This window comes from Saccopteryx leptura, chromosome 3 (assembly GCF_036850995.1).
Source record: "Saccopteryx leptura isolate mSacLep1 chromosome 3, mSacLep1_pri_phased_curated, whole genome shotgun sequence".
Classification (NCBI taxonomy): Eukaryota; Metazoa; Chordata; class Mammalia; order Chiroptera; family Emballonuridae; genus Saccopteryx; species Saccopteryx leptura.
Genome location: NC_089505.1, coordinates 125,877,885 through 125,895,930, shown reverse-complemented (window position 1 = coordinate 125,895,930; position 18,046 = coordinate 125,877,885). Strand labels below are relative to the sequence as shown.

General features: G+C 38.1%; 1 protein-coding gene across 1 annotated transcript in view; it reads left to right on the top strand.

Moving 5' to 3' along the window:
* The window catches only part of NRDC (nardilysin convertase), a 92,030-nt gene that overhangs the window by 20,886 nt on the left and 53,098 nt on the right, over window positions 1-18,046 (top strand). The window contains exons 3-4 of the mRNA XM_066376266.1: window positions 4,088-4,169; window positions 5,798-5,951. Of these exons, the coding sequence (XP_066232363.1) occupies window positions 4,088-4,169; window positions 5,798-5,951 (236 nt within the window). The remainder of the gene's footprint in view (window positions 1-4,087; window positions 4,170-5,797; window positions 5,952-18,046) is intronic.

Below are 18,046 nucleotides of genomic sequence, written 5' to 3'. Positions count from 1 at the left end.
GTATTTGTGCACATTATATGTTTAAAACAAATGCTGGGTGTTGAGAATCTATGTAATTTGTAGCCTGGGATAGAGAAATAAAAGAGTGTATTATCCTTGGAGAGACTGGAAAAAGAAAAAGAAGAGGGCTAATACAGAATCCTCACCTGGGCCTATAGTTCTAAGAGTCCTCATATAGGTAATTTCTATGTAGGTAATTGAATATGATTTATCTCCTTTCAAGGGAAAGCACCAAAAGCCTGGGTAACTGACAAGTAAATTGGAAGAACTGAAATAGAAATGGGGAGTTGAGCTTAGTGTGATATATAATAACAATCAACAAATAAAGAATGTTAAGAGGGAAGATTTCCTATTCTCCCTATTATGCCTCCATTTTGCATTATGGTGTACTTATATTAAAGGATAATATTTTGTCGGCATTACAATGGAACTGATCAGCAAATGTTTGTTAAAGCTAGTTTCTTGAATAATGGTAATACATTTAACAGGGTATAGTCTGCATACAAATGAATTAAAGCTCAGGTTGCTAAAGCTAAAATCTAGATGTCAGATGTATTAGACTCTAAAGTGGTCAGTTCTAAAAGATGTGAAGGCCTGAGATACAAGTAGTATAGTTTTTTGTTGTTGTTGTTTGTGTTTTTCTGAAGTTGGAAACGGGGAGGCAGTCAGACTCCCACATGCACCCGACTGGGATCCACCTGGCATGCCCACCAGGGGGCGATGCTCTGCCCATCTGGGGCACTGCTCCGTCGCAACCAGAGCCATTCTAGTGCCTGAGGCAGAGGCCACAGAGCCATCCTCAGCGCCCAGGCCAACTTTGCTCCAATGGAGCCTTGGCTGTGGGAGGGGAAGAGACAGACAAGAAGGAGAGGGGGAGGGGTGGAGAAGCAGATGGGCGCTTCTCCTATTTGCCCCGGCCGGGAATCAAACTCGGGACTCCTGCACGCCAGGCCGACGCTCTACCACTGAGCCAACCGCCAGGGCCAAGTAGTATAGATTTTAAATAAATTTTTTGATAGTCACTCTTCTGGAAAAATTATTTTTTTTAAGACCATTGTGTCAGTTTTTTCACTGAGTTGGTGGGGGGATTGAATCTTATTTGCCCCTTGCTCTTCAGATTATGAGTGATGGCTGTTTTGTGGTGGTATGATAGGATAAGTGCTTTTAGCTTGAAAAACCAAAATACTGGAAAAATGCATACATATATCATTTGATATTCTATACTATGGTCTTTATAAATAAATTAGGGATTAATAAATTCACTTTAAAATAGGTCTCAGAATTCCATATGGAATATTATTACAAAGGAAGAATACTGACAATAGAGTAGAAAGAATACTGACAGTCAGACAACCTGAGTTCTAATTCTGGCTCTGTTCCTATATTTCTGTATAATCTTAGACCTTTTCATTCCTTATTTCTAAAACAGGATCAGATACATAATTTTTGAGGTCCATTGTAGCTCTAAGACTGATTGTGTTATAACTTCATAACTGAACATTTTCTATTTATAAGTTTCTTCCTATATTTAGCAGTGGATTTATTGTGCTTTGGACTTCTTTATATCTTTTATCAACTGAGAAGCAAAACTCGGGTTAAATTTAAAAAATGCCTTGACAGCCAGTTTTACTGTCAAGACATAATAAAATAACTTAGATTTATGCCTGACCAGGCGGTGCCGCAGTGGATAAAGCGTTGGACTGGGATGCAGAGGACCCAGGTTCGAGACCCCGAGGTCACTAGCTTGAGCGCGGGCTCATGTGGTTTGAGCAAAGCTCACCAGCTTGGACCCAACGTCACTGGCTTGAGCAAGGGGTTACTCAGTCTTCTGTAGCCTTACAGTCAAGGCACATATGAGGAAACAATCAATGAACAACTAAGGTGTCGCAACAAAAAACTAATGATTGATGCTTCTCATCTCTCTCAGTTCCTGTCTGTTCATATCCATTTCTCTCTCTGACTCTCTGTCTCTGTAAAAATAAATAAGTAAATAAATAAATAAATAAATAAAATAGTTGTATTAATTAAAAAAATAAAATAACTTAGATTTATACAGCAGTTGTGAACCCCTTTGACAAATGAGGATGTGCATTCTGTATTTTTGGTAGTCCTTTTTATTTTGTTTCTGTGGATCAAGCTCTAAATATTTACTTCTAGAAGCAGCGAGGTCAGATTTTAATCATTAAAAAAATGGCTTATCACTGCCTTTCTTTTCTGAGAACTCACTATGATACATTCCTTCATAGAATATTGATAACTAGTTTTCTGGATTATATTAGAAAGGAATGGAGGAACTTAATGTAGTTTGAATAGGAGATCAAATTGTTTTGATTCAGCTGCGTGGGGTACAGTAGTGAAAGGAAAGATCCCATGATTATAAACAATGAAAAACGGTTTATATTTATTGAATGAATAAGTGTCTACAAAAGGGAGGTAAAATAGTTTAGCTAAAAGTGGCTTAAAAATAGGGTTTTGCAGTGGTTTTATGATTAAATTTTTATTTGAAAAATGTGAAACTTGTTTAGGTAAATAAGAGAATTAATATTAGAAGTATGAAGAAAAAGTTTTGAGGTATTTGGAGAACAATTACCTAAACAATAAGTTAACTACTTTTCTGGTTCATTATTTTTTCCCCACTGTATTTTCCTTCATCCAAAAAGAAGTTGTTCTTGATCTGAAAGTTTAAGAAAGTAACTAGATTGAAATTTAAATATGGTATATACTGAATTATGATTTTTTCAGGGCTCTCAAGTGAATTCTCAAGTACAAATTTCTCAAGTATGAATTTCTTGGGAAGTTAATTCTCAAGTATGAATTTCTTTTCTAGCTATCGCAGAGCCTGTTTTTGCTGTGGTCAAATCTGACTGGTAGACTGTGGTCTAAGTCAACTTGTACAAAAATGTCTTCAACCCTGCTGGTCGAGACAAGAAATCTTTATGTGGTAGTTGGAGCTGAAAGCAGGTTAGGCACTTATTAAACATTACAGAACAGGTTAGACTGTGGTTTGAAGAAATAGCTATTTCCCCATGTTTTAACTGAGTTTATGTGCCTGAGTCTTTAAAATGTTAACAGTATCAAGTAGACAGTTTGGATCTTCTGAAAACATACTTGTATTTTCTGATACATGGTTCGACTTTTGTATTAAGTACATACTATTTTTAAAGCTCTCTTTCTGAGAGGGTAATCATTTCCCCAAACAATCTGTGTCACCAAATGTGTTAGCCATTTAAAATTGACATTTGTAAAATTTAGGAAAGTTAATAATTCAACTTCCTAACCTCAAGGATTTAAATGGATTATTTCTCTCTCTCTCTCTCTCTCTCTCTCTCTCTCGTCTTTTAACTTACAATGATATATGGTATGCCCTAATCATTTTTAAAAAGTATAGAGTTTAGTGTGCCTCTTGATCATCTGTTTTGTTAGAATCTGGTTTTCCCAAGATGTGGAAAATCACTATCAGTAGCTATATAATGTATTCTATGTATCTTCAATAAGAAGTGAAGAACTAAAAAGTCTCTTTAAAGGTCAGTTCTATAGTATTTTAAAAGCCAAAGATTTTCTTTTTTAACCATTTGCTTATTTTTGTTAGATGTTTTCCGGCCTTTTTTAATAAAAACAAAACTTTCTGAGTCCCATTGTGAAATTTTACATCTAGTAACAGAGTTACTGAACACAGAACCCTTTAATTCTTAGACATCTTTAGATATAATCTATAGATAATATTATTCTGCAAATTTCCAGAATCTAAAAAAATCAGGAAACAAACTGAGTTCAGAATTCTGAAATGTGCTGAATAATATAATATTAGGTGAGCTAGACAGTCCCTCTTCCCTTTTTTTCTGTTTCTGCTTTTTCCTTTAGGTCTGCACCTGTTGAGCATTTGGCAGGATGGCAAGAGGAGGAGCAGCAGGGTGAAACTGACACAGTTCTGGTGAGTTTCACTTTGCTGCTCCTCCTGATTATCAGGGAAAGAATTTTGTTACTTTCTATTGGAAAACATCTATCTCCAAGTGAATCCTTAAGATGAGATCTCAACATTATTCCTTTAGTACTAACTCACTGTTTGTTTGTGTTCTACTTAATCCAGTCTGCAGCGGCTCTTTGTGTTGGAGTTGGGAGTTTTGCTGATCCCGACGACCTGCCTGGGCTGGCACACTTTTTGGAGCACAGTAAGATCTTTGTAAAATATCATTTCTGAGTGTGTTTTTTTCCTCTAAATTTGTATGAATTGTTTCAAATATAACTAACTGTTTTGATCAAAATATATGTTTAACAAAAGAAAAGGCTAAGAAAAAAATCTTTGTGAAAACACAGGTGAAGATTTAATTTTAATCTCCTTTAGTGTATTTGTTTTGAAGATTAGAATGAAACCACTTAGAAGACTATTTGAAAATGTAGGTTTTATTATTCAGGCCAACAAATCAGGAGACAGTTGCCAATCTCTAGGAATTTAAATTATAGCCTTGACAGGGTCAGTCTCTTCTAGGGTTAGCTAGGCCCCAAAATGTCATAGCATCAGAAATATAGAAAATAAAAAGGCATGATTAATATAAAACAAAATAGAAAATATTCAGCTTAATATGTACTGAAACCAATATATATGCAATACAGTTATACTTAAATTTATATTTGTTTTTCTGAAGTTGTTATTTTATATATTCTGGTTTTCTAAGCTATTTAAAGGTAAACTGACTGTATGGCCAGTAACCACCGGCATCATCACAGCGCCTGGCCACCACAAGTTTGGGTTTGATTCGGACTGATGGTAAAGAGGCAACAGAGCTGAAAACTGGTGGTCCATTTTCCTTTATTCTAGCTTGCACCCGGCAAGCGAGTAAAAACACACACTGGGCTCCAAACCCCACTCATTCAGCACACACAAAGCTACTGACTCATCCCAGTTTTCCTAGAATCAAAGGCTTCTACCTCACCAGGCTTATTCACCTCTGTTCCTATCTCCTTCTCTTCCATGAACTGGCTTCTCCTTCCCCATTCTGCCATTTTGACTGCCTCCTCCAGGTGGCCTCCCTGCCCTTCCTCCATGGGCTCTTCCTAGAATCATGATGGCAAACCTTTTTATAAAAACCACCCACTTTTGCAATGCTGGTCAACTTGGTCCCTCCTGCCCAGTAGTGGCTCCTTTTGGTTGCTCTGCTACTGCCCACCATGAAAGCTGGAACACCCACTAGTGGGTGGGATCAACCAAGTTGACCAGCACTGCAAAAGTGGGCAGTTTTTATAAAAAGGTTCGCCATCACGGTCCTAGAACGTAATCACTCTCCACCCAACAACATGATCTCTCTACAAATGGCCTCCTAGCTCCTCCTTTTAAAACCTTTTGGTGTGAAAGCCCTCCCCCAACACAAATTAGCATAACCAATCCTCTTCCAAGCAAGAAGGGCAATTAATGTTATCACAACGCTGGCCATCCACATGAGCAGTGCCATCTTTAACAATAAGGGTGAGAAAAAATAACTTTATCTGCCCAACACTTACCTATGAGTTTTTATAGTAATAGTTAATCTGTATATATGCTTATGTTTACATTTTAACATTAAATCATATTTTTTCTTTAAAAATAAAATGCTTAGTTTATGAGTATAAAAGCATATGAGCATTAGGCATTATAGAAAATTATAAAAGCAAGTATAATGATTAAAAACAAGTATAATTTAGTATTATTTAGACATAACTATTGTTAATGTGTTGATATTATTTCTTTTAATTCTTTTTTGTATATGAGAAATTTTCTCCTTGATAGTAAAAAAAACTGTATCTTTGTGTTCTTTCCACTCAGTGGTATTCATGGGTAGTTTGAAATATCCAGATGAGAATGGGTTTGATGCCTTCCTGAAGAAACATGGGGGTAGTGATAATGCTTCAACTGATTGTGAACGTACAGTCTTTCAGTTTGATGTCCAGAGAAAATACTTCAAGGAAGCCCTGGATAGGTAACTAAATCAAAATGTATTTTTATTTTAATTATATAATGACACCTTACAAATTGAAATATTGGACATTGTTCTATACTGTTCCTTATCAAGCAGAACTATAATTCTGTAGAATTGTAACAATACTTTATTTGAAAAGAGCAAAGTATTTAATATACCTTGGCCCTTATTCTGTTACACTTAGTCTTTTTTTTTTATTGATTTTTAGAGAGAGGAGAGAGAAAATATGAAAGAGAGGAAGAGAGAGAAAGAGGGGGGGAGAAACAGGACACATCAACTCATAGGAGTTGCTTCCTGTATGTGCCTTGACCAGGCAAGCCGAGGGTTTGGAACCAGTGTGACCTCAGCGTTCCAGGTCAATGCTTTATCCACTGCACCACCACAGGTCAGGCTACATACACTTAGTCTTTATATTAAAGATTAAACTGAAACCTTTGAACAACTTTTGAGTTTGTAAATAATGTATTCTCTATTCACTCATTGTTACAACTAGTTTTTTTAATTTAGTAGAAAATGCGGGAAACAGGTAAGCACAGAAGAAATAAGATTGCTCCTAATTTTATAATTTAGAGATAACCATGGTTATTGTTTTGATATATAAACATTGATATTTTTTACTGTATATTGGATCATATTGTCATATCCTTTTATGTTTTTAAACAAGATATATCATTTTTACAACTCTTATTGTTTGTAAACCATGATTTTAAATTATTATATAATATTTGCATTGTGTAAAAATATCATTATTCAACCAGTTACATATTATTGGACAGCTGAGTTGTTTTTGGTTTTCTAGTATTGTAATGTTGTGATGAACATCCTAAACTGTGTGTACATTCTTAATTATTTCTTTTAATTATGTTCTAAGACGTGAAATTGCTGAATATACTTGTATGTATATTTTAAGACATTTTTATAAAATTTTGGCTACTCACTGCAAAATTGTTTTCAAGAAAGTTTATATCATTGTATTAGAGTTTTGATATCACAAAGTTGCACACCTAACTCTACCTTAGAAAAAAAGAATCACTTTATAGCAAATTCTAGATAAATGTAAGATTGAAATATATAAAAAAAGAAATCTTGAGTTTGACCGTATAATTAAGTCGCTTGAGGGCAGGGATGTTGGTCTATTTTTTTGTTGAGATATCTATGGCATCAAGAATTTGGTATATAGTAAGATATTTGTTGAATGAATTAATATATTTCTTTGTAAAAAAAAACCTTATAAAATCAAAACACAAATGACTAGAAAAACTCCAAACATGCATGACAAAGGTCTAGTTTTCTTAAGGAAATTATCTTACCCCTTAACAGAATAATATGACCTTGAGAAATTTTTTGACTAAATTCCTGTATGTTGAAAGCATATGACATTATTTTCAATTTTCAATGGAATAAATTTTTTCTGAAGCAGTTCTTACCTCAGGAAATCAGAAAATATTTACATATTTATTTCCACTTAAGCCTGACCAGGCAGTGGCACAGTTGATAGAGTGTCGGACTGAGACGGGGCGGATCCAAGTTCAAAACTTGGAGGTTGCCGGCTTGAGCACAGGCTCATCAGGTTTGAGTGTGGGGTCACCAGCTTGAGCACAGGATCATAGACATGACCTCATGGTTGCTGGCTTAAGTCCAAAGGTCACTGGCTTGAAGCCCAAGGTCGCTGGCTTGAGCAAGGGGTCACTTGCTCTGCTGTAGCCTCCTGGTCAAGGCACATATGAAAAGCAATCAATGAACAAGCAATCAACAAACAACTAGGATGCCACAATGAAGAATTGATGCTTCTCATCTCTCTCCCTTCCTGCCTGTCTGTCCCTATCTGTCCCTCTCTCTGACTCTCTGTCTCTGTCAAAAAACAAACAAACAAACAATAAAGAACCTACCAGAATTAAGAAGAATACTACTGGATTAACAGGAGAAGTTAATAAGAATATTAAATCACTAATTATGCCATAAGTGGTAGATAGTGATAGAGTATTAGATAAGTATGATAATAGTATACTCCTACAGTTAGGAGTAAAAAATCTTTGGATCATTTGCAAATAGCTCATATAGATTTTCATTATTTAAATAGGCCAGTAAAATCCCTCACACAGGTCACATTATTTATCAGCATCTTGGACCATTTAAGTGAAAAGTTGAGGAAATGACTGAATTTTTACTCTAGGAAATAGAATGAAGCTGCTTTAACCCTGGTGGTATTTTCTAATTTCAATAAATTTGAACTTTGCTTTATAAGTGTTTCAGGATAAGTGCCAGAAACATCAATGTCTAGGACATCCCCAAAGTGGAATATCTAATAGGAGACTCTCCTCATAATAAGCTGGGACTCCAAAAGGCTTCACCTTCAGGCAGTGGTGGGATTCAGCCAGTTTGCACTGGTTCAGCAGAACTGATACCTAATTTTTTGTTGAGTTTAGCGAACTGGTTGTTAAAATGGCACTTGTAATCAGGATTTTCTTCTAAGGTGGGCGCCTAGGCAGCCGCCCACTGTGGAAATAACCAATTTACATTCCTTACTCTTCTTTAATATTCATCTGCACAACAGCGTATTCTAAGCACCTGTAGCAATGTTCATTCTGTCCATAGGTGAAAAAAACTGCAAGTGATGCCAATCAAGAAGCAATATGGGAATATCTTAAATAACAGTTTTATTGTTTTTTGTCAGATATTATTTAATATTTTTTCATTAATATTTTAAAACTTTTTCTTATAATCTAGTTTTGTGTACCTTATCGTTTTTTTTTTGTTTTTGTTTTTGTTTTTTGTATTTTTCTGAAGTTGGAAACGGGGAGGCAGTCAGACAGACTCCTGCATGCGCCCGACCGGGATCCACCCGGCACACCCACCAGGGGGCGATGCTCTGCCCATCTGGGGCATTGCTCTGTTGCAACTGGAGCCATTCAAGCGCCTGAGGCAGAGGCCACAGAGCCATCCTCAGCACCCGGGCCAACTTTGCTCCAATGGAGCTTTGGCTGCGGGAGGGGAAGAGAGAGACAGAGAGGAAGGAGAGGGGGACGGGTGGAGAAGTAGATGGGTGCTTCTCCTGTGTGCCCTGGCCGGGAATCGAACCCGGGACTCCTGCACGCCAGGCTGACGCTCTACCACTGAGCCAGCCGGCTAGGGCCTTGTGTACCTTTTCTATTGTTCTTATTTAAGTATTAAATTCATGAAATAATAAACTACCTTTTGGTATATCATTTTTTTATACTTAAAATGGTCATTAGGGCAGGGAACTGGTTGTTAAATTATTTGAATCCCACCACTACCCTCAGATTGAGGAAATAGATAAGCCATCCTGAGGAATTACCGCCTGGTTTCAAAAGATTCTTGTGGTGAACCTCAAGCTTTGATTTTGATTTAACACAGTCCGAACTGGTAGTATTCTCAGATGCCTGAGAGAAGCAAACACAAATCCTCTCAAAAGTATTCAGCCTAGCCTGTCCTGTGCTGGCGCAGTGGATAAAGCGTCGACCTGGAAATGCTGAGGTCGCCGGTTTGAAAACCTGGGCTTGACTGGTCAAGGCACATGGGAGTTGATGCTTCCAGCTCCTCCCCCCTTCTCTCTCTCTGTCTCTCCTCTCTCTCTCTCTCTCTCTCTCTCTGTCTCTCTGTCTCTCCCTCTCCTCTCTAAAATGAATAAAAAAAAAAAAAAGTATTCAGCCTAGGCCTTAATTGTTTTTATAATGAGTTTGTAAAATGATTAGCATTCAGTCAAACATAAGAGGGCACACAAGAAAGCAAGACAATGTGAATGAGAATAGATAACAAAGAATTTCTAATGCCTTAGAAATCTTAAGTATTGGAATGTTTAGACACAAATTATAAAAGTGGTTGTATTTTATGTTTTTGGGTTTTTTTTTTTTGTATTTTTTTCTGAAGCTGGAAACGGGGAGAGACAGTCAGACAGACTCCCGCATGCGCCCGACCGGGATCCACCTGGCACACCCACCAGGGGGCGACGCTCTGCCCACCAGGGGGCGATGCTCTGCCCCTCCGGGGCGTCGCTCTGTTGCGACCAGAGCCACTCTAGCGCCTGGGGCAGAGGCCAAGGAGCCATCCCCAGCGCCCGGGCCATCTTTGCTCCAATGGAGCCTCGCTGTGGGAGTGGAAGAGAGAGACAGAGAGGAAGGAGAGAGGGAGGGGTGGAGAAGCAGATGGGCGCCTCTCCTGTGTGCCCTGGCCGGGAATCGAACCCGGGAACTCTACACGCCAGGCCGACGCTCTACCACTGAGCCAACTGGCCAGGGCTGTATTTTATGTTTTTAAAGAAATGAGAAGTTTAAATACAGTAGCTAGAAATGGGAGACTAAAATGTGTCCTTTAATATTTATAAAATAAGAATAAAAAGAAGGACATCTTAAACTGAGATGATAATTAAAATTGAAAACCCAACATATTCTGGGGAATCTTGAAGTCCATATACAGCTGTACTAGGTCTAGGGCTGTATGCGTGCTCAAAAAAGACCCAAAAAGGCCAAGGCCATAAGGCAGTGGTTCTCAAACTTTTTGAAGTCAGGGTGCATTTAAAATCCTACAAATAAGCCCTGGCTGGTTGGCTCAGTGGTAGAGCGTCAGCCTGGCGTGCAGGAGTCCTGGGTTCGATTCCCGGCCAGGGCACACAGGAGAAGCGCCCATCTGCTTCTCCACTCCTCCCCCTCTCCTTCCTTTCTGTCTCTCTCTTCCCCTCCCGCACCCAAGGCTCCATTGGAGCGAAGTTGGCCTGGGCGCTGCGGATGGCTCTATGGCCTCTGCCTCAGGCGCTAGAATGGCTCTGGTTGCAACAGAGCAACGCCCCAGATGGGCAGAGCATTGCCCCCTGGTGGGCATGCTGGGTGGATCTCGGTCCGGCGCATGCGGGAGTCTGTCTGACTACCTCCCTGTTTCCAACTTCAGAAAAATACACACAAAAAAAATCCTGCAAATAATTGTAGGCACACTATATACAAATTTTTGAGAAATATGTTATAATAAGGCAAATATTAAAGAAAAAATATAAAGTCCTAGCGTGCTTTTATGGTAATTAAATGAAATAAATATGACAAAATTAAATTTATTCTGACATTAAAAACATTTTTGTTACATTTTTTGAGTTATGCTTTTTAGAATTTGTTAAAAGGGGTTAAAAAAATAAAAAAACTTTAAAAAGTTATCTTTTTATACATATAGATGCATTCTTAGTAAGATTTAGTAAATTTGGTAAGTCCCAGCACAAATGTGTTAAGTTTTTTCATTCTTGTGTTTATGAGAAACATGAGCCTGATGTGTCCTAGCTATTTCTTCAATGTTTGGGCATATATTTGAAAGGCAAACTCTCATTTCCTCATCAATACATTGAAGAATTCCTCTCTTTTTACTCTTAATTGTGTTGAGTGCAGAAAACCCCCACCATACATACTATCTTAACTTTACACCAAACAAAGGATAGAAGAAACTTGCTTCCAGTCTTTCCGGGGAACATGGGGGGTAGTGTAAACAATCCAGCACCACAGCTTAACAGCCTTTTGCAACCTAATCAGGCAAGTGAGGTGGGAGGTTGGGCAGACTGTCAGCTTACAGCCAATTCCCCACACCTCTGTCCCCCCGAAATCCAAACTCCAAAAACCTTGTTGGTTTTTTGGTCCCCAACAGGCACATATTTCTCTGGAATACCATAGGGCACACCTGGAAATCTTCTAGGGCGCACACTTTGAGAACCACTGCCATAAGGTCTTACTTTGTTTGGCTGACCTTGAATCTCTGTAACAGCAGGATGTGATGGCTAGGGCAGAGTTGTAAACTGCTTGACTGAATGCAGAAAGTGTGCCCCAATCTGTACATAGAGCCCCGTGGCAAGGCTGGGAGACTTACTGATTAACACGCAGTTAAGAGAATCTCTGTGCAACTAGAATTTATTACTGAGCTAACCAAACTTGTCAGAGAACACAGAATTCAAAGAATAGATTTAAGAGAGGCACTATATATATATATATGTGTGTGTGTATATATATATATATGTATGTGTGTATATATATATATATATAAACAGTAACAATAACAACAACAAACTTTTAGGAGCAAGGAGAATCTTGATTTTCAGAGTCACATTATTTAAAATGTTTTCAACAGAAAATTATGAGGGATGCAAAGTATAATTCATAAACAGCTGTCACTATAAACTGTCCCTGAGAAAGCACAGCTTCTGAACTTACTAGAAAAACAGTTTAAATCAGCTATTTTAAATATGTTCAAATAACTAAAGAAAACTGTCTTAAGAACTAAAGGAAAGTATGAGAATGATGCTTCACTAAATAGAGAATATCAATAAAGAGATACATGTTATTGAATAGTATCAAATAAAAATTCTGGAGTTGAAAAGTGCAGCTAAAATGAAAAATTCGCTAGACAGGATCAACAGCAGATCTGAGCTATCAGGAAAAATATCAATGAACTTGAAAATAGGCCAATTGGAATTATCCAGTCTGAGGAACAAAAAGAAAGAGAAGAAAAAAAAAGAGTCTATGGATATTATCAAGCATAGCAACACGTACATCGTGTGAATTTCCAAAGAAAATAGGAAAGAGAAAGAAAAAAATTCTTAAAGACATAATAGCAGACTATTCCCAAATTTGTTAAAAGATGAGAATCTAGGGCCCTGGCGGGTTGGCTCAGCGGTAGAGCATCGGCCTGGTGTGCAGGAGTCCTGGGTTCGATTCCCTGCCAGGGCACACAGGAGAAGCGCCCATCTGCTTCTCCACCCCTCCCCCTCTCCTTCCTCTCTGTCTCTCTCTTCTCCTCCTGCAGCTAAGGCTCCATTGGAGCAAAGATGGCCCGGGAGCTGGGGATGGCTCTATGGCCTCTGCCTCAGGCGCTAGAATGGCTCTGCATGCGGCAGAGCGACGCCCCAGAGGGGCAGAACATCGCCCCCTGGTGGGCATGCCGGGTGGATCCTGGTCAGGCGCATGCGGGAGTCTGTCTGACTGCCTCCCCGTTTCCAACTTAGGAAAAATGAAAAAAAAAAAAGAAAAAAAAAAGATGAGAATCTATACATTCAAGAAACTCTACAGATTCCAAGAAGGCTATACAGTAATATCTACAGCAAGATGCATTATAATCAAACTGTCAAAAGCCAAATACAAAGAGAATCTTGAAAGTAGCAAGAGAGGAGCAGCTCATCTTATTAAGATAATCTCAATAAAGCAGTGGTATGATACATTCAGAGTGCTGAAAGAAAAGGACTATCAACCAAGAATTTGATATCTAGCAAATATTCTTCTAAATGGAGAAATTAAGACATTTTCAGGTAAATTAAAATTTGTCACTAGCAGATCTTTTCATTTTATTATTATTATTTTTTTATTTATTCATTTTTAGAGAGGAGAGAGAGAGGAGGGAGGAGCAGGAAGCATCAACTCCCATATATGCCTTGACCAGACAAGTGCAGGGTTTTGAACCGGCGACCTCAGTGTTCCCAGGTTGACGCTTTATCCACTGCGCCACCAGAGGTCAGGCAGCAGATCTTTTCTATATGATAAATTAAATGGAGTCCTTCATACTGAAATGAGAGGGCAGTCAGATCCACATGAAGAAATCAAGTACACTAGTAAATGTAACTACATTGGTAAATACAAAAGGCAGTATATATTAATACTTTCTGTAATTTTTTTTTTTTTTTTAATCAAACTGGGTCTTTTTTTTTTTTTGGTTTTTTTTTTACAGTTTTTATTTTTTTATTTTATTTATTCATTTTAGAGAGGAGAAAGAGGGGGAGAGAGAGGAGAGAGAGACAGGGGGGAGGAGCTGGAAGCATCAACTCCCATATGTGCCTTGACCAGGCAAGCCCAGGGTTTCGAACCGGCAACCTCAGCATTTCCAGGTCAACGCTTTATCCACTGTGCCACCACAGGTCAGGCTGTAAATTTTTTCTGATTTAAAAGGCAGTTGACTGTATAAAGGAAAAATTATAAATTTATTTATAGGTGTATAATGTATAAAGACATAATTTGTATGGCATTAATAGCACAAAGGAGGAGAGAGAACAAGTAAATAGAAGCAATGTTTTTATATACTATTGAAATTCAAGTTGACATTCAAAATGAATTATAACAAGATGTTAAGAAAATAGCTAAAATATAGTAAAAGAAATGAAAAAAATTAAAACGGTACACTTGAAAATATCTATTTTAACAAAAAAGTCAGTAATAGAGGGGAAAAAGATAAAATTTAAAGAAAACAAATAGCAAAGGTAAACGAATTCTATTTGATCAGTAAATATGGATGGATTAAGCATTCCAATTAAAAGACAGATTTGGCAGTATGAGTAGAGAAACTTGATTCAACTATACATGCTGTGTATAAGAGACACACTTTAGATTATAATAAAACAATAGATTGTCAATAAAAGGATGGGAAAAAATACGCCATGCAAATAATTATTAAAAGGGAGCTGGAGTGGCTATACTAATATCAGACAAAGTAGACTTTAAGACCAAAATTGTTATTAGAGACAAGGGAATTATATAATGATGAGTTTATAAGGGTCAATCCATTAAGTAGTTATAACAATTATAAACAATTATCTATCAAAATAACCCCAAAATACATGAAACAAAAACTGACAGAATTGAAGGAAGAAATATGCAATTCAATAATTATAGTTGAAAATGTGAATAGCCCACTTTCAATAAAGAACAACTAGATAGATCAACCAGAAATAGAAGACATGAACAATAGTTTAAACCAATAGACATTATATAACACTCCACCCCAAATCAGAAAAAATACATATTGTTCTCCAGCATAGACATATAATAATAGGTCATACTATTATTGAAAGGATTAAAATTATACAAAATATGTTCACTAGCTATAATAGAATAAAATGAGAAGTTAATAACAAAAGAAATTTGGGGAATTAAAAAAATCTGTAGAAATTAAATAGCACACTCCTAAATAATCATTGAGGCCTGACCAGGCAGTCAAACAGTTGATAGAGCATTGGCCTGGATGCTGAGAACCCAGGTTCGAGTCCCCAAGGTTGCCTGCTTGAGCACAGGCTCATCCAGCTTGAGCGTGAAGTCGCTGGCTTGAGCCCAGGGTCACTGGCCCGACTATATATGCCTGGTTAAGGTATATATGAGAAAGCAGTCAATGAACAACTAAGGTCCTGCAACAAAGAATTGATGCTTCTCATCTCTATCCCTTCCTGTCTGTCTGTACCTCCCTGTCTCTGTCTCTCTAGCTAAAAAACAAACAAACAAAAAACTAATGATTTAAAGAAGAAACCACAAAGGAAATTAAAACAATACTTAGAGACTAATGAAAATGAAAACTACATAAAATTTATGGGATGCATCACTATGCTTGGAGCGAAATTTATAGCTTAAATACCTCATTAAGAAAGAAAGATCTGAAGTCGACCTAAACTTTCATCTTAATTAACTAGACAAGAAAGAGCAATCTGAACCTAATTAAGCAGAAAAGAGGAAATTAAACTTAGTATGGAAGAAAAATGGGGAATAGAAAAACAATAGGGAAAATCGTCAAAACCAAAAGTTGGTTATTTGAAAAGATCAACAAATTGACAAACCTTCAACTATATTGACCAAGAAAAAGGAAGACTCAAGTTACTAACATCAGAAATGAAAGAGTGAACATTGCTGTAATCTTACCATAATTGTATACCCAGGTCAAGTGTACAAATTTCTAGAAAGACAGAAACTACCGAAACTGACTCAAGAAGACAAAAAAAGCTGAATAGGTATGTAATAGGAGATTGATTAGTAATCTAAAATTTTCCAAATGAAAAGTAGACCCTGATGGTTTCACTGGTGAATTCTACCAAGTATTTAAAGATTTAATACTAATGCTTCATTAAGACTTTTAAAAAAATAGAAGAAGAGGGACTTCCTAACTCATTCTAAAAACCCAGTGTTACACTGATACCAAAATTAGACAATAATACCACAAGAAAACTACAGATGAGTGTCTTTTATGAATATAGAAGCAAAAATCCTTAACATAATACTGTGAAAATGAATCCAGCAACATATCAAAGGGATTATACACCATGACCAGGTGGGATTTATTCCAGCAATGCAATATTGTTTCACCATACAAAAATCAAGGTACTGTATTTCCCCATGTATAGGACACTCCCATGTATAAGACGCAACTTAATTTTGGCCCCCCCCCCAAAAAAAGTTAATTACATAAAGTTATTGAACCTCAAGTTTTATTCATCATAAAATTCATACAACTCCTGCCTGACTGGGCGGTGGCGCAGTGGATAGAGCGTCGGACTGGGATGCGGAAGACCCAGGTTCGAGACCCCAAGGTCGCCAGCTTGAGTGAGGGCTCATCTGGTTTGTGCAAAAGCTCACCAGCTTGAGCCCAAGGTCACTGGCTTGAGCAAGGGGTTACTCAGTCTGCTGAAGGCCCGCGGTCAAGGCACGTATGAGAAGGCAATCAATGAACAATTAAGATGTTGCAATGCACAACAAAAAACTAATGATTGATGCTTCTCATCTTTCCGTTCCTGTCTGTCTTTCCCTGTCTATCCCTCTCTCTGAGTCTCTCTCGGTCTCTGTAAAAAAAAAAAAAAAAAAAAAAAAAATTCATACAACTCCTCATCACTGTCAAAACTCCCATCCATTAGCTTGTCCTCATCTGTGTCTGATGACAAATCACTGTCTTCAATAATGAGCACAAGGCCCTGGCCGGTTGGCTCAGTGGTAGAGCGTCGGCCTGGCGTGCGGGGGACCCGGGTTCGATTCCCGGCCAGGGCACATAGGAGAAGCGCCCATTTGCTTCTCCACCCCCCCTCCTTCCTCTCTGTCTCTTTCTTCCCCTCCCGCAGCCAAGGCTCCATTGGAGCAAAGATGGCCTGGGCGCTGGGGATGGCTCCTTGGCCTCTGCCCCAGGTGCTAGAGTGGCTCTGGTCGCGGCAGAGCGACGCCCCAGAGGGGCAGAGCGTCGCCCCTGGTGGGCGTACCGGGTGGATCCTGGTTGGGCGTATGCGGGAGTCTGTCTGACTGTCTCTCCCCGTTTCCAGCTTCAGAAAAATACAAAAAAAAAAAAAAAAAAATACGAGCACAAAAACAAGCGCAAAGAAGCGGGAAATGCAACTAAAAAAATCTACAACCACTATATAAGATGCACCCAGGTTTTAGACCCAAAATTTTTTGGAAAAAAAATGTGCGTCTTATACATGGGGAAATATGGTAATGTGCCAAATTAATAGAACAAAAATTACATTTCAAGATATAATCTCAATATAAACAGATTTTTTTTTTTAATTGCAAGCAAGGGAGGCAGAGACAGATTCCCACATCAGCCTTGACCAGGATCCACCCTGCAATGCTCTGCCCGGCAGATGCCCTGCCCATGAGGGGGGTTGCTCTTTTACTTGGCAACCGAGCTATTTTTAGCACCCAAGGTGAGGCCATTGGAGCCATCCTCAGCACCCAGAACCAACTCCCTCAAACCAGTCAAACCATGGCTGCAGGAGGGGGTAGAGGGAGAAAAAAGGAGAGTGAGAGTGGAGAAGCAGATGGTTGCTTCTCCTGTGTGTCCTGACTGGGAATCAAACCAGGGACATCCTCACACCAGACCCCCCCACTACCACTGAGCCTACTGGCCAGGGCTAGAAAAATTTTTTGACAAAATCCATTACTTTCACAATAAAACACTTAATAAACTAGGAATAAAGGGACATTTTCTTCTATCTCTTAAAGAGTATGAATAACCCAATACATACACAATAGTGACTTATTGTAAGCTTTTCCCTGAAGATAAAGATCAAGATGTCAGCTATCAGCACTATTGTTCAACATTAAGGTGGAGGTTTGAACTAGAGCAGTTAGAATAGAATATGAAATAAAAGGCCTGAAGATTGGAAAAGAAGTAGAACTATCTTCATATATGACAAAATCTTGTACAAATGATGTTTATTTTTTGTGGAGAAATCATCCCACGATATTTATTTATAACTTCAAAATCATTACGTTGCTTTTGCAGTCATTTATGGACATGTGAAAAATTTTGTAAATTATTGTAAATAAGTTGAGTTGTTTACACACACTTACTCAGCTAAGGTTGTTTCAGCTTTC